Source organism: Pygocentrus nattereri, chromosome 1 (genome assembly GCF_015220715.1).
Source record: "Pygocentrus nattereri isolate fPygNat1 chromosome 1, fPygNat1.pri, whole genome shotgun sequence".
NCBI lineage: Eukaryota > Metazoa > Chordata > Actinopteri > Characiformes > Serrasalmidae > Pygocentrus > Pygocentrus nattereri.
This window is the reverse complement of record NC_051211.1, coordinates 7,734,468-7,757,915: the sequence shown is the minus strand read 5'-3', so window position 1 is coordinate 7,757,915 and position 23,448 is coordinate 7,734,468. Positions and strand designations below refer to the sequence as shown.

At 41.2% G+C, this 23,448-nt stretch overlaps 2 protein-coding genes across 7 annotated transcripts in view; both read right to left on the bottom strand.

Annotated features, from left to right (window-relative positions):
- Nucleotides 1-41: 41 nt before the first annotated feature.
- Nucleotides 42-11,092, bottom strand: lsm12a (LSM12 homolog a). The gene is made up of 5 exons (XM_017700552.2): nt 10,920-11,092; nt 6,599-6,732; nt 5,959-6,068; nt 3,094-3,220; nt 42-891 (listed from the first exon to the last, which is right to left on the bottom strand). The coding sequence occupies exons 1-5, from the start codon at nt 11,044-11,046 to the stop codon at nt 799-801; spliced, it is 591 nt and encodes a 196-aa protein (XP_017556041.1). The 5' UTR covers nt 11,047-11,092; the 3' UTR covers nt 42-798.
- A 1,977-nt stretch (nt 11,093-13,069) lies between these two features.
- hdac5 (histone deacetylase 5) overlaps nt 13,070-23,448 on the bottom strand; it is a 144,493-nt gene continuing 134,114 nt past the window's right edge. For all 6 annotated transcript variants that reach the window (XM_017700558.2, XM_037537859.1, XM_017700557.2 and 3 more), the window contains 6 exons: nt 22,822-22,919; nt 22,301-22,419; nt 21,355-21,488; nt 20,513-20,597; nt 19,227-19,383; nt 13,070-17,454 (listed from right to left, as the gene is read on the bottom strand). In XM_017700558.2, coding sequence (XP_017556047.1) covers nt 17,418-17,454; nt 19,227-19,383; nt 20,513-20,597; nt 21,355-21,488; nt 22,301-22,419; nt 22,822-22,919 — 630 coding nt within the window. In that variant the 3' untranslated portion in view covers nt 13,070-17,417. The remainder of the gene's footprint in view (nt 17,455-19,226; nt 19,384-20,512; nt 20,598-21,354; nt 21,489-22,300; nt 22,420-22,821; nt 22,920-23,448) is intronic.

Here is a 23,448-nt window from a genome sequence, read left to right as displayed (position 1 = left end):
GGAAAACAAAAAGGTACAAAACAAGCTGGGTAGAAAATGAGTTAAGATGCTTCTGAGAATGTTTCTTTTTATTCATTTATTTTGAGATGACAAGACCAACTTGTGTCCAGCACATGATGTTAGGTCACAGAGAAGGAGCTGCTGTCTGAAGGGTTGTCATCTGTCAAGTGCAACTTCACCACCTGCTCTTGAACCGTCTTGCACACGTTTAGCACTCGCATCATTTCAGTCAACTGCTAGAAAAATAAACCACGCTATTTCCACCCAGACTGATTTAGTTATTGAGTCAGAATCTTTTATAACAGTCCTTTTTCTCCAGTACCTTTCAGGCCACATTTTGTTCTATTGGGGAGGAAAGCATGAGGAGGTATAGGAGCTTATGAAAAACAACCTGATATATATTTTTTTTTTCAGGCCTCTGATTCTCTTGGCTAACATGGAATGTGTTTGCATGAGTTAGTATTTGGAGAGAGAGAATATGGGTGGCAAAGGGGCACATGTATTTGATGGGAGGGTTGAATGGAAGGGGGGGGGGGGGGGGGGGGGGGGGGGGGGGGGGCAAGATGTTCGGTCATAAAATTAAATCTTTTGAAAAACTAATTCGAGGGCTTATACTCTGCCTCGCTTTTTGTTTTTATACTTTATTTTTTTCTCCAGACGTCTAGGACGGCTCCACTCACAACGCAGGCCGCAGCTACCTCAGCCTCGGTCGGGTGGTGGCTTGAAAATAAAACTCCGAAATAAAAGGAAACCCAAAAACTTAAAGTGCCGGCATAGCACTCCGCACGGAGGTCGCGCTCACGCTGACAGGGCCGAGTCCTTCTGTGTTTGCTGTGCTTGTGACCGCTGCACGGACTTCTGGTTCTCCAAGTCGCGGAAGTGTTTCTCAACCTGTAGAGGAGGCAGACACCTTTAAACAACAGCCATTTAACCTTAAAAGCATAGCTGGGCAAATAAATCTAAATTTATACAGTTGTCGCCTTGAGTTTGCTTCTTCAGTTTTGCGATGGAGTTAATGTACACTCAAAGAAAAAAAGGGTTGCATATAGTACCAGAAAAGGTTCCATGACTTGTAACAATAGTGGAACCCTAGTGGGATATACACTATATTTCCAAAAGTATTCACTCACCCACGCAAATCACTGAATTCAGGTGTTCCAATCACTTCCATGGCCACAAGTAAATACAACTAAGCCTCAGTGAATTCCAGCATGGTACCGTGATAGAACGCCACCTGTACAACAAGTCCAGTCCTGAAGTTTCCTCGCTACCACATATTCCACAGTCAACTGTCAGTGATATTATAAAGTGGAAGCGATTGGGAACGACAGCAACTCAGCCATGAAGTGGTCGGCCACGTAAAACGACAGCGGGGTCAGCGGATGCCGAGGCGAATAGTACGCAGAGGTCACCGACTCTGCAGAGTCAATCACTACAGACCTCCAAACTTCATGTGGCCTTCAGATTAGCTCAAGAACAGCGTAGAGAACTTCATGGAATGGGTTTCCATGGCTGAGCAGCTGCATCCAAGCCTTACATCATCAAGCGCAATGTGGAGCGTCAAATGAAGTGGTGTAAAGCACCGCCACTGGACTCTAGAGCAGTGGAGATGCGTTTTCTGGAGTGATTAATCACGCTTCCACCCATAAGTCTGGGTTTGGCGGTTGCCAGGGGAACGGTACTTGCCTGGCTGCATTGTGTCAAGTGTAAACTCTGGTGGAGGTGTGGGGTTGTTTTTCAGGAATTGGGCCCGGCCTCTTAGTTCCAGTGAAAGGAACTCTTAATGCTTCAGCAGACCAAGAGATTTTGGACAATTTCATGCTGCCAACTTTGTGGGAACAGTTCGGGGATGGCCAACATTTAGAGCGGAGACTGCAAGCCAGGCCTTCTAGTCCAACATCAGTGTCTGCCCTCGCAAATGCGCTTCTGGAAGAACGGTCAAAAATTCCCATAAACACACTCCTTAACCTTGGAAAGCCTTGCCAGAAGAGTTGAAGCTGTTAGAGCTGCAAGGGGTGGACGGACATATTAAACCCTATGGATTAAGAATGGGATCTCACTCAATGTCATACGCGTGTGACGACCGAATACTTTTGGAAATAGTGTGTATATATATAAAATCTACTTTTACTAAGAACTACCAGTGAACCATTTATTAAGGCTGCTAGATAACAAGTAAGGGAAGCTTCCACACCATCAAAACAGACTTGCTTATGGTTTCTGACTAGGGATGCTTTGATACCACTACTGGAATCAGACACAATGTGCTTATTTACTCATGCTCATACAAATTTCTTTTTCTGAGAGATTTATGTGACACAAAAAAAAGTGGGGAAAAAAAAAAAAAGTACTTTTTCCATTTTTATAGGTCACAGTAGTAGTGGCACACCTACTGCTGAAGAAACCCCATACCTCACATACAATTTACAGCAGTACACCTGGTTATCCGGGATCACAGGCTGCCAGGCTCGTCTGTGAAACAAGCTGCAGACCAGCTGGTACCAAGCACATGAGTGACCATATTCTCCAAACTCCAGCGTATGAGAGTTGGAGCAGTGAGTATATGGGACACAGGTATGAGACAAACGACTCAAGAAAAACTAAAGCTTGTTCACTTACATTCAAGCACCTGTATCGGTCCCACAATGTAACTGCTGCACCATTTAAGCACATTTAGCACTTTTTTTGGCAGAAAGCAAGACACCCTTTTATCTAGACCTTGTTTAGTTTTGTTATTACTATTATACACAGAACCATAAAAAATACTTAACTGCACAGCAATATAAATTTTTGCCATAGTGCCTACTAATAAGAAATTGAGATTTCTTAAACCTTCACAGTCTGAAGCAGTGTGTGATTTAGGAATGCAGTTTGCACACTTAACAGGTGGGGTATAAGCTGCCAATTCTTGCCAGCTGCATTAGCCTCATAGCTCCAAATCTAAAGAAACTAAAATAACCTACTAACAAGACAAAATAACTGCATCTGATGCATTCTTAGGATAACTATTATATAATAACCATGATGAGCCTTGGGTCAAGGGAGAAAATGACATTCCCATAATTGACCAATTACATGCTGAACTGAACTTACTATTTTGCGTACGTGGCTTAAAGCACTGCCCTCTTTGCCTCTGCAGTTGTCCACTCGGTAAGGTGGAGAGATGACCACTTCATCCATCACCACAATGTTCTTCTCCTGCCACTTGCAGTCTTTGATGCTGTGATGCCAGAAAAACAGGAGAGCATTTCAGAAACAGTTCAACCGAAGTCAAGCTTAGAAACACAGAGAAAGTCTCAGGTGTATATTTCACAATATACCAAAAATAAATAAATAAACCCCACCGTTTTCAAACAAGTTGGGACGCTGTGGAAAATATAAATAAAACAGAATGCAATGATATGCAAATCATTTAAACTCTAGAAAATGGTACAATAGCACAATATATCAAATGTTGAAACTGGCATTTTTCAAAAACAATTTCATTTTGGAAAAATTGGGAGATGGCAACAAAAGATGAAGTTGTGCAATTATTTAAAAAAAAAAAAAAAAAAAACAAACAAACAAAAAAATAGTGGATCATCAAGAGCACCCCAGAGAGACGGAGTCTTTCAGAAGTAACAATGAGGAGGGGTTCACCACTCTGTGAAAGACCGCACGGACAAAGAGTGCAACAATTCAAGAATAACGTTTCTCAACAAAAAATGAAGAAACCTGGGGATTTCATCATCTATAGTACATAAAATATTTTTAAAAGATTCAGAGAATTCTGAGAAATCTCTGTATGCAAGAAATAGAGAGGTTGAAACGCAATACTGGATGGCTGTGACCTTCGGGTCCCATTGCCTGTGAGCACAGGTCGTCGCTGCATCCACAAATGCAAGTTGCATCCAGAAGACGTCTTTTTCAGGGAAGGCCTCATTTATTTCAGCAAGACAACGTCACATTCTGCATGCATCACAACAGCATTGCTCTGTAGTTAAAGAGTCCAGGTGCTAAACTGGCCAGCCTGCAGTCCAGACCTGTCACCTTCTAAAAATATTTGGATGCAACATAAAACGAAAAATACGTCAAAGAAGACCCTAAAATCCTAAATCAAGCAAGAATGTGAAAACATTACACTTAAAACTTCACCTCATGGTTTAAGCACAATAAATTTAGATGATTTTTGATGATGTGGCATCCGGAAGTTTAATGCTATAAAAGAATCCCCCACACCATCCTAGGCTTCTATCTTTTATACCTTAGGCTTTGTGCATCGCTGCAAGCATACGGTGTCCCGTGGGACACTCTCCTAGAAACACATCCTTTGCTTATCTTCTTCCAAGTTACACTCGTATCCTGGGGCATGGTACATGCTATTTATAACAAACTTACTTCCAACACTCCACATGTGCTCAGGGTACAAAATATTCAGACCCGTGACCTAGCAATAGAGGACCCGGATCTGGATTGGGATTCAATTTGGAAAAATATATTTTTTCATCTAAAGATTCTGCTCATCAGATGGTACGCTATAAATTTGCACACAGATTTTATATAATCCCTTACTAGGCATTCCAAATGAAACTTTCCACTGGTTTCTGCTCAGAGGCATTGCAGTACTTTCACATTTCAGTAGCGATTTTGAGACTTTGTACAGAATCGAGCGTGCATTCAACATCTGCATTCTTGCTCTATTTTATGGATGTCATAGTACTGGTTTGGGTCATATTAAATTTATTTCAATTAACCGTGCATCTGTGTGTTTGTGTGTTGGGTTGTCTTACATTTTCAGTACAAAAACAAAGTTAAAAAAAAAAAACAAAACCCATCAACGGGTTTCCTCAGTTCCCAAACGCTGAGTGTATTGCTAAAAATGTAAATAATGAAACAAATGGTCAACATGCTACCGTCCCAAGTTTCTGAAACATGTTGATGGCATCAAATTCAAAATAGCATATTTTTCAAAACAAAATCTCTCAGTATTTTAGTTTCAACACTTCCTATTCTGTCTTTGTACTGTTGTTGTACGGATTTCCCCATCACTGCATTCTGCTTTTTACATTTTGCATGTTGTCACAACTTCCTTTGGAAACAGGCTTATATGTAAGCTAGCCTATAAATTTTATAGGCAAGAACACTGAAAAAACCATTTCATGGAAACTTTTCCATTCACTAGATTTATCTAGTCTTGAGTTAAAGTACACAGTAAAAAAAACCTTACAGTTCAGGACTAAGCTTAAATGGGGATTCCATTGTTTTTGTAAAATTGACAATTATTGACACAAATTATTTAGTGATCTGATGTAAAAAGCTCTGTTCTGGAGAAAATTACAGAGCCTGAACTGCTGACAGTGAAGGTCAGATCAACCACACTTCAGAGTTGAATGACTCCAAAAAGTCCCTGACAGAAAGTTGTTACATAAAATTGTTGAACTGCCTGAGAGATTGTTTCATGATAGTTTTATGAAAAAGTTCTGGCTTTTTCTTTGAATTGATTCATGGTGGAGAGGTACAGGCAGAGAGGTGTTTTAAGGCAAAACAGTCCCCAAACAAAACATTTTTTTAGATTCACTACTATTTCACCATCATCAGAATAGAATATTGAATACCTAGATTTGTGCAGTGGGCATCCCTGGTTCCCCTGGACTCTGCAAGCTGGTCAAGAATGAACCACTTCCAATCAAAGCACTTTGAATAACTGTTTACCTCACCAACTGAACTATGCAGAGTTTGAAAAAATTTAATCTGTTTCTACAAAAGCAGCTGCCAGCTCTCCAAGATAAATCTTACATATACAGTTGCAATCTGGAGAAAGTAGGTTTATAATATACTGGCCAAAATTCAGAATGACTCAACTTTTTGCTAACACACAAAGCTGACATCAAATGTCCAACATTTTATTGGCCTTTCAACAAAGTTACAATACTAATTGAAACCACGGTCATTTTTTTGACAAAGCTGAACAGCACTTACGTCTTATGAATAGTCTGGAACAGCTGCTGGCCCTCCACTGAGACTCCAGCACTAATTGCATAAGCCTGGGACAACTTGTCTTCTTTTTCCGCCCGAGCTCTATTCGCAAGCTGCAGGGGGTGGGGGGGTTGATAAAAAAATAAAAAGTGGAGGAACAAGAAAGTGAGGGCATTTCAAACAGTTCAAAAGCTCTGTACTAGTAAGCAGGTGCCCCACAATTAGTTACCTTGATACAAACCAAATCCTGTGAATTCGACAATATATAACACACCACATGAGACAACTCAATTAAAGCTACTTTACTGAATCAGGCATGCTTGAATCTGTGCAGTAGTAGTGGAATGCTGGGTGAAATTCTTCTTCAGGTAAAAGTCTCGTCATAATTTACAAATATGCACAGATAATGCAATGTACAATCAGTGCCAACCACGCTAACTTTATCCCATTTAGCTGAATGAGGGAGAGTCAGGGATGCTTGAGTTATATATCAATTAAAAATGCAACAGACCTTAAATCAACTCCTACTGTTTAGGCCATTAGCAGTTACGCTCAGGAGCCTGTAGAGCAGCCCGAATGTTACTGCTGGTCCATTTAAGGATAGGTATAAAGCTGATAGAACAAAAGGCTTGTTTGACCTTACCTTGTTAAAATTAAGAGATGCTAATGGTGGAGGAGTGGCAGTGCGGTCGCTGACAATGTCCACGTCAGACACATAGGCTAAATTGACGAGAACCACATCACTAAGGTTGGGCTTGCCACTGGATGGGGCACATTCTGGAGAAGGACAGTCAAGGCAAACAAGTACAGCAAATAGCAGATACTCAACAAGCGTGGTGGGAACTGGACTGGACACCAACAACAAATTAGTGAGTGGGACTTTAATTAATTGCCGTCCTAACAGTTTTCTTTTACATCTTTTGGATTTTGTAACTTCGGTTTTGGTCTCGTTTTAGAGAGTGGAGGTCGCTGTGTGAGTAAAATATCTTAGATACTGGATGCTATATTTCAGCTCCAAAGTGTGCAACATGATGTGAAAGTCCTGGTTCTCAATGACCAAGAACGGGCATGCAGACTGCAGGTCACACAGCAACGCAGTCCATTGTGAAGTTCGTTCCTGCTGAGGACGTTAAGACATGAGCTATATGACAGTATTGTACCATTTCTGTGATGTCTGTTGTTGTAAACAACTGCTTGTTTAATTAAAGACCACAATCAGTCCTTTTTAATAAGAATTAGTGGAGTATATAAAATGTGTCAAAGATGTTTGTTCCAAAATACCACGAAATGAGCTGTGTCTCATAAAAATGTCCAAGTACCATATCTTTACCATATTGCTCTGCCCTAGAAGCCGTGTTAACAGTAGCTCCCACCCCTGGTCTTGGAGTACTGTCCATCCTGCACATTTTAGCATGTTCTCCACTCTCCCAGAGAAATGGTATTTAAAGGCTGATACAATTACGCTGCTGAAAAGCAGCTGACAACATAATACACAATCCAATACGGTATTAGCATAAATTTCAAACAACAGCTCTAATACTGACCACATCAGGTACACAACATGCACAAATTCCATTACCACTTGCCAGTTGTAACCACATCCCCTTACATACACTCTGGCCTTTTCCTTCTCACAACTCAAAAATCTGCAACAATTAGTGGTACCGGGGTTGTGTAATTACTAAGTAGAGTGGGAAAAATGTAGTATTTAGTCCTCAGTTGTTTCTACTCTAAACAGAGTACAGTACATCCCCAAGCTTTGGTTTACTGCGCCCGTGGCCTTCTGTTACCACCTAGTGGGCACACATGCTGGTGTAATACCTGATGCTCTGCCAGCCTACACAGAGCGACAAAAGAAGATTTAAACTTCAGTAGCCACGGGCAAATTCCTCACCCCTCTGGCTCCAGTGCCTTTCTATCACACCCACGGGGCAATACTGGCTGACTCGCCAGCCGTCCACAGGCATGCTTGTCTGCCGCCTGGGAGATGGGTCCAAGCTTCACAAACATTTCAGCATTTCCTGTGACACACAGCTTGCCAATGCTGCTGTGAGTTGTAAACTCAACAGAGAAAAGTCTGGAAGTGGAGGGGAGATACGAGCCCATGCTTTCTCCGACTTAAGTTCATTTGAGCTAAGCGGTCATTTCAGTGGTAACAACTGTGGCCCAGCAAAACCCTCAGCAGTCTTTCGGAGCACCAGGGTGGTATATAGTGACGGCTGACAACTCAAAGGAAAAATCTGAATAAATGAGCGGAGAAACACAAGTGCACATGCTTCCAGACAGGTGTACTCCATGACACAACTATGCAGTTAACATCCTACCACACTCTGTGGCCTGTAAAAAAAAAAAAAATCCCCTAAGCAGGCACAGTTGCCCTCCACTGAGGATCAAGAAAAGACGACAAGAGGAAAAGATCCAAGGGACATCAATAATAAAAGACTATCAAAAAGTATAAAAAGGAACAATGATCCTCCACATTCGTACGCGTGACGTCCAAGCTAACTCGTGGCTTTACTTTACCCTTTGGCTATCGCTGCAAATCAGTACAGCGCTGGTCTCACTGGTCACCTTTCTCCTATGACGAAACATCATATTATTCACAGTGACCAAATTTTACCTGAAGGAATATCTTTTGATAAAATGGTGTTCCATCCCTCCAGTGCAGTTCCAGAGACTTAAATGTATGCCAAAGCACCCTAAAGATGCTCTGGTGGCCCAACACCTCACTAAGCATTTTATATCGTTTTTCCCTTTAACTGTCACCTGCTAATATAGATGTGAAGCAGTTCCTACGATAATCTTCAGCTTGTCAAATTTACATTAAGGAATTCATTCAACACTGATGGAGAGGTCAAAAAAAATAATCTACTCTGTTTTCTCTTACGCTTAACAAAATGAACTTCAGCAATATTGTCACTTTCGACACTCTTAACCACGACTTCCTACGGCCTCTTTTACAGCTCTTACAGTATTATATAATGGCTGTATCTATTCACACCAAGTGAAAATAGCGTTAACCACTCAGCGTGGCTCTTTGCACTCACTCCGCCTGGTAAATCATGTGACTACAGCACACCAAAAGGCTTATTTTTGCTGTCATTTCATAGTTTGCATGAACCCTGATCACTGACAAGCTCAAAAGAGAAGTGGAGAGTAGGGTTAGAGTGTTAGATTACCTAGAAAATGTGAGTGCAATTTTCTATTCACTACTCAATAAATATTACACATACAACACCAGTTTATCAGTAACAGTAGCTAAAGGACAGTAGACTGACAGGTAAGACCACTGCCCTGCACCTTAGAGACTTGGGTTTGATTCACTGCCCTGGAAAAGGGGGAACTGGCACACTACTGTCAATGCAAGTTTAAGTCAAGAGAACATGTTTTTTTTGAGGGGGGGGTTAATATTACTGAAATACAGGCTAATACTGCCGGATCAGTAACAAAATGGCATGTAATGATGTAACTGTGAATAGCACGTCGTTTTAAGAGGAAACTTTGTTAGACTACAGGGTTCATTCATTATAAAAACTGGCTAGATCAAACAAGAAGTACAGGTTCTTTCAGGTCAGCCGGGCAAACGCCACCGTTGGAAAGTCGTTACTCATCACACCTCATACCTTAGCCTGCTAGTAGCTAGGCTTAGCCATCACTCGGAGGTAAAACTCAAGTAATAAAGCGTCCTTCTAACACAAGTGCCACGAAAAAGCCACATTTCAGAGTGCTGCCTGGAACAAACCCTGAAGAGCTAACGACAAGCAAGCAGCTAGAAAAGCAGTTACACAGCAAACGTTAGCAGCTCTGACGTTTCTAGCTTAGCAGGCTAGGCTAGGCTAGCCTGAAACCGAGTTTGCTCAGCAATGAAGTGAAACCCACGGGTGCACTTCACTCTCCACTCAGAAATATCCCGAGGGGAACGGCATCTTGGAACACCTGCACTTCCAGCTGAAGGACATCACCTACACTGGGGAGCAGTAGTAGCAGTCAGGCGAGCAAAGGCAGCTAACGGAGCTAAGCTAGTTAGCTAGCTAGCATGGCAAGTTTTAGAGGTGAACTGCGTTAATGTCGTCAACTTCGGAGAATGGGCTAATATTAATATCTGTATGTGATGTGATGCTGGTCCACAAAAACAAAGGAAGCGAACCGGCTTTAGATATCGATATCAGATGTTCTGACAGCTCAGGAATCACGTGGATCAAACCGGAGGCTGGGTCGGTCGGTCACAACACAACGGAGTCCAGCTTTACTGGCTCAAGCGTGATGTTCAGATGTGGGTTTTACACGGACGAACGACACGTTACTTGTAAAAACCCATCGCAGCAAGACTAGCCCACAGTTTAGCTGGTAAACGGGCAGTATAAGCAACGATTTACAGCGTAAACTTCTCAACGTCGTTACTGATCATTCGCTATGACCTGTGAAGTTTCCCTTGAATAAGATGTAGCGGAACATCTTCAGATCACCCCACCGGGCTGTGTCGCGTAGCCATAGCTACACAGTGCGAAGTTAAACCAGAGCCACGAGGCCGAAGTCAACCTATTCTCCGGCTTCTTGTTCGACATTTTCCCGTGCCACCTTACATTTCCAGGCCGCACAATTTAAGGTGGAACGGGAAAACCCGAACGAGAAGCTGACTTCGGAGCTCAACCTTTCAGATGAGCTGCTACAGCCCGGACCGAGCAGTGTTTTCAAGCCCTAACACGCCCATGAGAAGAACCCCGTGAAGGTTTTACTACTCGAGCGAGGAGCCCAGGCGGGCGCTCTAGAGGAGAAGAGGCAGTAAACAGCTCCATTTCGGCATTTAGTGACACAGTGAACTAGTGATGTGTAGAGGCGGAGCTGCGCGGGTCTGTTTGGCTAAAGTCACTACTGTCCCCCCCGCGCCGCCGCCGCCACCTCCTCCTCCTCCTCCGAAGAGCTCAGCCACGCTGTCCATTAAGAGAGTCACAAATGAAGGATACTCAGAGTTAGCATCTTGGTGTGGTAGTCGAAGGCGATGACCTCCCCCTGGAGGCGCTGACCCAGGCAGGTGGTGCAGGAGATGCAGCTGCCGATGCTGAAGTACTCACCCGCAGCAGGAGCCGCCATCTTCCTCCGCCCGCACACTGACCGAGAGCGCCGTTTACGTAAAGCGGCCGCGTCATCACGCCGCTGACGCAGGACTGCGACATGACGGAAGACTTCCCTCTGTCTTTTTAGTCTTCCGTGAAACGGCCTCAGCCTTTCTGGGAGAAATCCCCCTTTTTTCTTACTACGCAAAGTCTGTAACTCCTCTTCAAAGTGTCGTTAATTGTTTTATTTTATCTGCGAAATATCTGTGTGTTCGCAAAAATAAATTCTCAAATTCAGTTCCAAAAATGTAGAAATTTCCAATGTTGAATTTAAAATAGAAGTGGAGTAAAGTCCCGGAAAAGGATGAGCAATAGAAGGAGTAATAAGAGTAATACTTTCCTCATTTAACTTTGTAGGTTAATAACAATTTCAGATAGATAGATGCTTTATTGATCCCGAATGAAAATTAAAATTTTATATATATATAATTTATAACACTATATTATATATAGTAAACGTCTATGTATATGACCTGCAGTAAAAACACTTCGATTTCCGGTCAAAATGGCCTTTAAGTACGAGATAAAATCAGAAAATCACAACAAAGCCTGAACAACTAAAATTACACATTTTTTTTTTCATATTTTCATATATGTGTATGTATGTATGTATGTATACGTTCACCGGCCACTTTATTAGGTACAGTACCTAATAAATTGTTACCTAATTGTTCAGTTGTAAACCTAATTGTTCAGTTGCTTGTTAACACAAATAGCTAATCAGCCAATCGCACGGCCACAGCTCAATGCATTTAGGCATGTAGAGGTGGTCAAGACAACTTGCTGAAGTGCAGGCCGAGCATCAGAACGGGGAAGAAAGGGGATTTAAGGGACTTTGAACGTGGCGTGGTTGTTGGTGCCAGACGGGCTGGTCTGAGTATTTCAGAAGCTGCTGATCTACTGGGATTTTCACGCACAACCATCTCTAGGGTTTACAGAGAACGGTCCGAAATAGAGGAAACATCCAGTGAGCGGTCAGTTGTGTGGACGAAAATGCCTTGTTGATATGAGAGGTCAAAGGAGAATGGGCAGACTGGTTCCAGATGATAGAAAGGCAACAGTAACTCAAATAACCGCTTGTTACAACCAAGGAATGCAGAACACCATCTCTGAACACACAACACGTCGAACCTTGAAGAAGATACAGCAGCAGAAGACCACACCGGGTGCCACTCCTGTCAGCTAAGAACAGGAAACTGCGTTGTATCAACGGTTTAGGCTGGTGGTGGTGGTGTGGGGGATATTTTCTTGGCACACTTTGGGCCCCTTAGTACCAATTAAGCATCGTTTAAATGCCGCAGCCTACCTGAGTATTGTTGCTGACCACGTCCATCCCTTTATGACCGCAGTGTACCCATCTTCCGATGGCTACTTCCAGCAGGACAATGTACCACGTAACAAAGCTCATATCCTCTCAAACTGGTTTCTTGAAAATGACAGTGAGTTCACTGTGCTCCAGTGGCCTCCAGTCACCAGATCTCAATCCAATAGAGCACCTTTGGGATGTGGTGGAGATTTGGGAGATTCGCATCATAGATGTGCAACAGACAAATCTGCAGCAACTGTGTGATATCATGTCAATATGGGCCAAAATCTCGGGAATTTTTCAGACACCCTGTTGAAAGTCTGCCACGAAGAATTAAGGCAGTTCTGAAGGCAAAAGGGGGTTCAACCTTTTACTAGCAAGGTGTACCTAATAAAGTGGCCGGTTTGTGTGTGTGTGTGTGTGTGTATATATATTTTTTTTTTACATTTTTTTGGGGGGGGGGGGCAGTACTTTATCTTAACTTTGTTTCTTTTAAGTATGTAGCTCAGAAAAAAGGCACATGTAAGAAGACACTTTTGTGAATCTCCAGATCACCAAGTCAGGCAATGTGGGTTTACTGGGTACCATGTCTGTGTTTCACTGGCCCACTGGTGGGCTAACAACAAGTAAAATCATGGGCATTGCCTTGTGTAGTGCTTGTGAAGTGAGGCAATGAAGAGAAAGGAACAGCAACTCAAAGGGACAGCAATTTTAATGAATTATAATCACAGTAATAGATTGCTCAAATAGCGTGTATTGCACATGTGTACACATATATGCACTCTATATACACGTGTGTAGCAGTTAGTATACACACCTTTGTATTGTCGCAACATGAAAGCATCAAAAGAGAAACACAAGAAAATTAAGGAATGTGCTTTTTGATAATTTCAACTTCTGCATATCAATATGACCAGAAGAAAGAAAGACATTGAGAGAGAGAGAGAGAGAGAGAGAGAGAGAGAATATTAAAAATGTAAGGTTAAAAGACGGTCACATATTCAAACATCCAATCACATAGAAGTGGCGACGGAGAGAACACCAGAGCGATGGAGGGACGACTGAAGAGACACAACTTCTCGTTCGAAAAAGTCAAAAAATATACAAGTACTCTGAACCTCGACGATCATAGGGCACTACATATACACAACATATGAAATATCAATAAATATACATATTTACTGAATAGCAAAATAGTGTGGCGGCGACAACAAAGCTATCTTCAATGGTGAATGTTGATAACCTTTTACACAAAAAAAAAGAGGTCTTCCAGTGTCCACTTTAAGGCCCCCCTCATACTGTTGCCTGTGTGTCTTTTTTTTTTTTTTAATTTAAGTAAAACTCTTCACGGTGGAGGCCGTGTTTTAGATCACATTCCTCAAAAAAAAAAAAAAAAAAAAGAAACGAAACAAAAAAACTGGTTGTCCTCTCTGCCTGCTGCTCTCATTCGACACTCAGAAAGAAAGTAAAGGCCCAAAAAAGGGTACGGCACCAGCACATCCGAAAAAGCACGACCTTCTTGAGAAAAAAAAAGCCTTTCACCACCCACTGCACAGCCGTGATTCAGGATTTGCGATACAAAACTATGCACAAATCGCAATGGTCAGTGATCTACATCGAAACGTCTCAAAAACATGGTCACAGTAGTTCTCGTTGGGACAGTAAAGCCCACAGCCACACACACGGGGGAGTTCTCTCTGTACATATTACAGCATTTTAATTACAATGGCCTTAATAGGCCCCAGGTGTTATTAGGGGTCCAAGCACTATGTTGAAACCCTGTTGGTTTTTTTTCCTCGTTTTTTATAATGTTATTTTTTTATTTTTATTTTTTACACAAAGTGTCTTATGTCTCAGGTGACTGCTTTACTTTTCTAACCACACGTCCAACCCTGTCATGCAGAAACACACAGCTAGTGTGTCTGTGTGCGACATCAGGCACATGTGCTCCAAGCTCAAGACCACCAAAGAAAGTGACCGAAACAAGCTGGTACGCCAATGAAGGAAACGAATGACGAGCAATCGACCACAAACAAACAAGCAACTGTTGCAGACTATGAGTGACTTCAGTGTTTTTGAAACGGAGCACGCAACGCGAATGGAACGTGTTAAAAAGTTCTAACACTATTCTGGAGGATTATGGAAAACTGGCCATAACTTCACTTATGTTGCCTTTTAGAGTTGTGCAATATACAATAGTAAATTATTGCCCAAAGGCTGTGAGGCTGAGTGAACGAACACATATTTCAAAAGATTTACAACAAGACGAAGATTCAAGGCTTCGAAAAAATACCTCGGAAATCCAAAAGCAACTTTCCTTCAGCGTCTATTTCTGACTCCAAATAAATAAAGGAGAGAGAGTCAAGAAATGCCAGATCAACATTTCCTTTTTCCGCACAGACGAGGATTTTAAGGATTTTAAAAAAGTGCCCAGAAAGCAACAACCGGACGAGACGTTCCACATCGGATTTAAGATAAAAGCTAGAATGAACTCTACTTCTTTTCCCTCATGACCAAATTTGGTACATGTACTGTATATATGTTTGTAAGAGTATTTAGAGTTGTGTCTCACAGCAGTATTGGGCTGAAGTTTTAGGCCAAGTTCAGCCCTGAAGCTACAAACATGCCGTTCTAAACAGTATTAATGCGCTTTTTATTTATTTATTTTTTTCCCTTAATGAATCATTTGCTGACCAGGAGAAATGCCTACAACAATAATTCTCAGGTTTTGAATACAGATATGTCTCAAAGTGACAGAAGGCTGGACTGAAATTGGCCCAAAGAGAAGTCCCTACACAAGGTTCCTGCAGAAGAACGGCCTGCTGTCTTATTTAAAGGTAAAGTCAGTGAACGATAAGAGCGTCACCCACTTTTATACACGTACAAAACAACAAACCGTCAAGTTACGAAAATAAAATTTATCTGGTGCAAAAATAATCAAAGAAGTAAAGCTATATCAATGGGCAATGAAAGTGGCCGATATTCTTGCAGAAGGTGGCAGAGTATGTGTAGTGTTCGAAGCCAAAGTGGTGTTTGACCTTATTGCCTGTAATCAGTGATACATTATAAAAAGAAAAACATCTGTAACTGCGTTTTTTTTTCTCTTTTAAGGAACAAAATTTACATCTGCCCTTAAAACCCTGATGCCACATTCATCGCACAGTGACACAACACATAAACATCACTTAGGAAGAAAACAAAAAAAGAAAACAACAACAAAAACAACTAACAAACATCGTGCATCTGCACCCAGCACATTACACTTGTTTGATACAGAATATTTTCAATTGACTGAGCAGATTAACACTGATCGTTTGTTTTTGTTTTTTTCTTTTGAGTTTTCATAAAAAAAGGAAACATTTCCATATAAAAGTGACCACAGACGTTTAAAAGTCCTCAGAAAACTTAATGGAAAAAAGTTTTCATTACTGAACTTCCAAAGACGTCCAAAGAGAAAAGAGAGCTAAATGCTATGTACAAAGGAGAAACGTGACCCAAAAAACAACAAACAAAAAAAAAACAGCAACACAAGTTGGTCATCATCATCATGAGCAATTCCATACGATCAGATCACACTACATGCCGCTGCACGGCACAAGACTGAAAAACAAACACATAAATGACAAAAAAAAAAAAAAAGAAAGTAGTAATAATAGCAACGACAAGGCTTAAGGTCAGACCTCTGACCTTTTACCACGGGCAGAACATGTACACCCTGAAAGAAGGAAAAGAGAAAGAAGGGAAAGAGGGCCCAAGTCCTCAGTGTGCTCTTCAACTGGATGGCTAAAAACGGCGATCTCTCAAAAATTAAGGCAGTTTGAAACAGGAAAAAAAAAGAACAAAACAAAACCAACAAAAAACAAAAAATCATCACAAGAGCTGTGGATGTCTGATGCAATAGGTGGTGTTTGTGTTTTAAATATATTCTTTAGTATAAAAGGCACCGAGTTCTTTCTGTGTCCATCCACATTCCCTTGTCAAGGTCAGTAAAGACAGAGGAAAATACTGAAAGCGTTCCACATATTTTTCAGTCCTCACTCCTTCAGTCAATGCACAGCCATCGTTTATGAGTGTGCGGTAGTTGTAGTGAGTCATATGCCCTCCAAAAATAGTCCTGTACTTTTGTGAGACATAAAAAAAATAGCAAAAGTTCTCGAAAATTGGCCGGACGCCAAGAAAACCTTGCTTTCTCGAGCGCCAAAAAAGGTTGCGGGCTCAACTTCTGTGTAGATGATAAAGGGAATACAAAGTGTATACGTGTGTTTATACAACACACACAAAACCCCATACACACACACACACACACACACACACACACACACACACACACACGCACATATATATATACATATATGCTTCTACATATATAATATCCATATATGTTTGTGTGCTTCTTCTGAACAAGATATCTGTACACGGACAAGTGAATGGACTGACAGACACGACAGAGAAGTACGAGGTTCTCACGTTCGCAAAAAAGTGAGCTAGTTTCATGACGGTCAAAACAGTTTTAGTGCGTGTGTTTGGTGTTGAAATATTTTTGCTGCTTGTTGGCTTTTTCCATTTTAAACATGTTTTGTATAAAGTACAGGAAATGTACAAAGCTTTTTTATTTACTTGTTTTCTTTTTATGTTGCCATGACAACATCCCAGCGCTGTCTGTCTTGTTTGTCTGTCTGCTCGTCTGTAGTTTTCCTTCTCTCTCTCTCTTTTTTCTTACATCCTCCGTCCCCCGAAAGGACAGAACATAAAACCAAGGCCTTGCTGAAAAGGTCCCACTTCCGGATGTCCAGTCTGGATGTCCGGTCGGCTGCCCGTTCCCCCGCTGCTGTGTGTGTGTCGCCTGTTTTTAGGACGTCCAGGAAAAGCAGAGGGTGGGCGACTGTGTATGTCCGTCAAGCACCTGGAAATGAGCGAAGGGCCGAGGAAACCAATCATAAAGCTGGGTGGAGGAAAAGGAGGCGTGACTTGAAGGTGACTGGTGTAGCCAAGCGGGTGTGGATGCTGAGGTCACCACGGTGATTCAGGCTGGATGTTTCATCCTACAACACGGGCTCCTCTTCCATTGGTTCCTCGGCCCTGAGGGATGAGGGGAGATGAGTGGTTAATTCAGAAAGCCTAAGATGTGTGATAACTCACTCAGCCAATAAGAGAATACACATTTTAACTTCACATTGTTTAGCTTCAGTTTTTATTTTATAATCTAGTAACAAAACATACAGTGTAATATGTTTCTCTTGATAAGGCACCATATAACAGCGCATACATTGCCAGCAGTAACAAACTAAGGGAGAGTATATATATTTAGAGACCCCTCAGTGTGAAGAATGGCTTTTAAATCAATTCAAAGGCAAGGCAGTGGAATGTAAGAAAACAAGGGGCTTTGAAGTAATTAATCTGGCTTCACTGTCCAGCAAGGTGATTGGTAGAAAGCAAAGCCAGCAACACCTGTTGACTGGAAAATGACTTTATTTTGAACACCCACTTAAACATCAAGTGGGAACAGCAGAAAGTGTTGCAGGTCTTATTTTTCTAAATGTAAGGACACCATTAAATGGCCCATATCCTGAAAACCCTTGCTTTCCTCACATTTTTTAAATAAAAGAGTCTGATGCCAGTATGTAAACAATGTTCAAGTTTCAAAATCAACCATTAACTGCCCCCTGCACACTCTGTATAGGTAAACTGAGCAGCAAAAACAGCTTATTTATGTCTCACAAACCAATGCAGTAACATATTTCCACCTATTCCGCCTACAGTAGAACAGCTCTGATCATTCACGCTGAAGTTTCAGCCTGGTCAGTTTTCTGAATGAAGATAATTTACATCAAAGTCTGTATAGGAAAGTCTGTTCACGCTGCGGCTGGGCAGTAATGTCCAACCATACAAGACTAGATTCCTATCTCTTTAAATGGGGGAGACCAAAGTACTGAAGCTGAAGGTTAAATTACCATTTAAAAGACATATTTGAAATCAGCGGTAAAATTTGATACAAGCCTCATAAATAGTTTGTAGGGTTGGCTAAATAACGCAATAACATTGTTCTGACTACTGCAGTTTCTACAGTTTCTCCACAATTATTAGCACCGTGCAAAAATGTGAGGCAAATATTTATACTTATAGCCACAAATTATTGCTATACAACAGTACAGCCAAGGTTCAGGCCTAAGAATAAATGCTACTATTTTGTTCTATGCAATGTAATTCTGTTCATTTTAACAGAAATGTGTGTTGCAGTCAGCACAATGCTAAATGGTGAGATAAAAGTTTCCATTACTTGTTATCCACATCACTTTCATTACTCTTTAGAGGGGAAACTGTGGACTTTTAAGGAGGCCCATTTTAATGTAAGGTTAAACAGATTTATGAAATCTGCATAGAGTTGTACACAAAAGTCTGGGCATCCCTGGTCAAAAGTAAAAGTAAGTACACATCCTCTACAGAGAAAAGACTTCTGCCCATTTTAATGCACAATTACCGTTCATTTTCTGAATCAGACATAGTTTAAAATAAATAAATAAAATGTGGCAACAGTTGTGGCACATTTTATATTGTCTGTTCTATTAAAGGAATAGAAATTGTGCATTTAAATGAGCAGAAAATGCCATATTTACGTGTGTTCTCTATCGAGGATGCTCTTTTATTATTTTCACTTAAAAACCAACAAAACATGTCATTTGGCAAAGGATGTTCAAACTTCCATAAGCGATCTTATGCAAAATTGCATAAGACTGGGAGTTTTCAAACTTTTGCATAAGACCGTGTTAGTGAGCTTGTGAAGCCCTTTGAGATGAGCGCGCATGAGTGAAGGGACAAAGCTGTTTTTGTGCTGCTGTGTGGGTGTGTGTTACCTGCTGCTCTGCGAGGAGGCTGCTGACTGCTCCGTATCCACAGTGAGAGAGGCCATGGCCGTCACTGTGTCGGCCTCATCCTTTTCCCGCCGCTGAGCGTCTAGCAGGGACTGACCTACTGTGGGAGCTGACCGCTGCACTGAGGCCCAGTGTTCACCTACACAGAGAAGGGGGTGGGGGTGCATGGGAAGAAAATTGACATGTTTGCATCAAGAATTTCATGAATATTGCAAACCCCATACACTCTGCCCTGACTTTAAGGGAATTTTTTAAAAATGATGGCCTAATTCCATCGTTGAGACGTAAAAAAGTCATTCAGAATAGTTTAATGTGAAGTGCTCCACTCCAGAGAAACCTACTGACCCAGATTTCTTTACAGAGGTGCTGAAAGGAATAAGGATTCCAAAGCCAGCCGTGAAGCTACATGCATCTTCTGAGTTTTTATATGTAATGTTGATGATGGAAATAGCGGTAAATCTGACAACAAGCACGCACCCTGCACTTTTCCAACATCAAAGGATTTTTAAAAAGTGCATTTTAGGTCAAACGTTTATCTCAAAACTACCTCAGGCATCAGCATATTTGTAACCATTTCATGTAATAACTTCCTTATTTTTATTATTCAGAGCCATTAAATGTTGGTTCCTAGGAAGAGTCATTTCACATTAAACCACTGGGAATGACTTTGTTTACATCTTAACCATTTACTTATGCAGACCAATTGAAATAATAGTGGAATTCCCCTTTAAAATAGACAACATATACAGAGAATTATTTCATATTGGCCGTCTCGTTATAACTGTTGTCTCCAGTAACACATTAATTAACACATTCTCCAAGAACAATGGTATAGCAGTTGTGCAAATGCTTACATAATGAAAGAAACTGTCTTTTTAATGGTCTGTAGGCCATATTTATAGAAAGTTCTGGAAGGGTGCAGTTGAGAACTATTTAACGGAAAACGTGTTTTGCTGGTTTGTTGTAGGACAGGCACATGATAAAAATCCTGTCACATGACACTAAATTTATGTGTAACTGTGTTATTCAACATTTATTAACAAATAACTTATTTACTGAAAATGTAACAGAATGATTGACGTTTAGCTGAGTTTTGTAAAATGTTGCCAGTAATTGCTGCTTCCTTCTCCTGCACCATCTAACACGTTAAACCTGTCTAATGAGATGAACCAGCACAACTTTTAGGGTAGCCAAATGGAAACAGCACTGCCCCCTCCCTCCCTCCCTCCCTCCCTCCATCCCTCCCACCCTCTCTCTCTTTTACTTACTCTGAATTTCAATGACTCTCTCAAGGGAAGCTGTGGCTTTTGGACAGGGTTTCTGCTGAAGCACAGTCTGAGGCAGAGGATCCAACTGCACACCCACAGAGACAAGAAATGTTAAGAAGAGAACGTCATGATGCTCGTAAATGCAGATTATACAGATATCTTATATATTGTATTTGTTATATTGTTGCCTGTAGTAAAGAATTTCCCTGGGTATTGCTGGAGTTGAATAACTGGAATGGGCGTTGTCTGATATAAAGAATGGTTGGCTGCTGATTGGCTGGTGTCTGAGGTAAAGAATATGATTGGGTGTTGTCTAACGCCGTCCCAAATAATTTGAACACTTAATTATTAGTTTGTTATGTTACTCCTTTCTCTGCTTAATATTCAGAAGCTGCATCTTGTTTTAAGCCACAAAAACTGCAGCTTAAAATACAGATTACAGGAGGCCTATACAGTATACACACTCTATATATATAAATATATATATATTTATATGGAAAACAAACCGAACTGCTTTCCATGTCTCCACATGAGCAATAAAGCTAAAAAAGCAGAGATGCTTTTTTTAAATTTAAATGAACAAACAATTAAAAAAATACTCAGTGCAAAAAACCACAGTGCCTCTATCTATGACTATCTATGAGCTCTTCCTCCTTTCCTTTTCTAATTAAACAGTTTTGACAGTACAAACAGCAAATCTTTTCCATCAGAGTTTTAAGCGTGATTTAGAGAACAAGTATTCAGTATTACACCATTAGTGTGAGAGGTCAACAATTTGATTGGCTCTTATCTCAGCAAGTAATCTGAAGTATGAAGAAAAGTTTTAGCAGTTTGATGAGCACCTCGTCTCCGAGCAAAGCAGCCACACAGGATTCTGAGGCGTCGCAGATGGCTGTGAGGTCGTGACCCCCCTCCAGCACCAAGACCACACGACCGCCTGCCAGCTTCATTAGCTGCTTGGTCAGGTGACCGAAGCCTGTGGACAAACAGCATGCTGGGATAAATATAAAGTATTTATAGACATTTTATTTAATATTTGAAGGATTTTGGGAGTAAAATAACTACACAAAGTTATCAAATAATAAATATTACAATTATATTACAATTTAGTCGTTTCTAATTCGACCCGCTACTTAGGCCTCCCTCAATCACACGATACTACCAGTGCTAGGGGGGTGAAGGCTAGCACAGGCTTCCTCTGAGACCTGTGAGACCGACCACTGCGTCTTTTCAAACTGCCGCTCATGGGACAGGCGAACACGCTCGGAGGAAAGCGCCAACTGCCAGATCTGTTACGTCAGATAACAGACGCCTGCACTGACTAGCATTGTGTTGAGTGATGGGGGGAGAAGGGGGGCTGTCCTACCCACTTAGAGAGAGCCAAGCCAACTGGATATATATATATATATATATATATATATACACACACACACACACACACACACACACACATACACATATATATATAGACTAACATCTTAGAAACATATTATAAATCTATATGGAACTAATCTGTATGTAGTTAAAACGAACTCTAAACTTTTTAATAGTAGTTTATCTTTAGTAGATTGTGGGAGCTAGTGTAGGCAGTGACAATGGAATACAGATTTAGGCCTGTAGAGGGCGACAGAGTCAAAAATATGCAGAAGCCTAATAACACCACTGCTACAATACTGAAATTACTGTATAATAATGAATGGATTAACACTCCAATCGCAAACATACAACTCAAACTATAAACATGGACTACACTGCACACAATATCTTGAATTGGGCCAGTTTACTCACATTTGGCGGTGACGCTGTAGCCACCAAGAGGGGACTGGTGGCCCTCAACGGCGTCGAAGCCAGCCGACACCAGCACCACATCTGGGGAGAATTCATTGGCGATGGGCATTACCACTGTCCTGTTGGGACACACAGACAAACAGCAAGACCTTAAATGATCTACTACTGCTCTTGAAGGATGCAGGAGTTTGACCTGCATATTAACAATTAATTAATAAATGAATAGATTGGCGAAAACTCTAATTTACATTTTTACTTGGTCAATAAAAGAATGTAGATAATTACTAATGGAAGCTTATATCTGATCTTATAAGGTTTATAGCTCATTGACTTGCTTATGTGGTTTGTGATGCTGTACAGTTACAAACTACAAATGAACAAACTGAATTGTACAGCTAAATCAGCAACATCTAGAAGCCTGAATTTGGTCCGTATGTTTGTCCATTTTTAAAGATGAGTATGAAGGTTGAGTAACATATAGGTGAGTGCTGGGCATAAGAGGAGGGAGGAGGTGCTCTAACCTGAAGGCTGTGAGGTACTCAACATCCCCCATGGGAGGGTCCACTCCTCCTGTCCAGGCAATGTTCACATTAAAGCCCACACCTGGCCCCACTCCCACCTGCAGAGACAGAGAGGTCAAGGCATGAGACCAAACATTTTGTGGGTGGCAGTAAATCAGAGGAAAAAACAAGCTGGACCAGCTAAGATTTCTGCAGATGTAATCTGTCTGTGAGGCCCTGTTTAAACTCGGTATTAACGCCTGTCTTGAGTGATCTGATCACAAGTGGACAGCGAGATTTACAGCTGTTTACACCTGTGTCGTGAATATGCCTCCACTGAGCACGTATGATCCGATTTTGTGACTGGAGTAAGGGTACCATACACATTCATTACATTTATTAGTCTCTCGCTGCATTTTTGTGAACATCTGGTGAACCCCTTTTTTGTGTAAATGTGTGGCGTGTTACAAGCACTATTTTTAACTTTTATGCAAAAAGGAAAAGCAACAAAGCTGCTGTCGCTTCTACTGTGGTGATGTAGTTCATTAGCCAGTCAATCAATGCTGCTGGGAACGATTCTGGATTTTAGGGTTCACGCTACAAATTTTACGTGGTCTCGTCTGTCCCTTATCAATAGAGGTGGGTAAT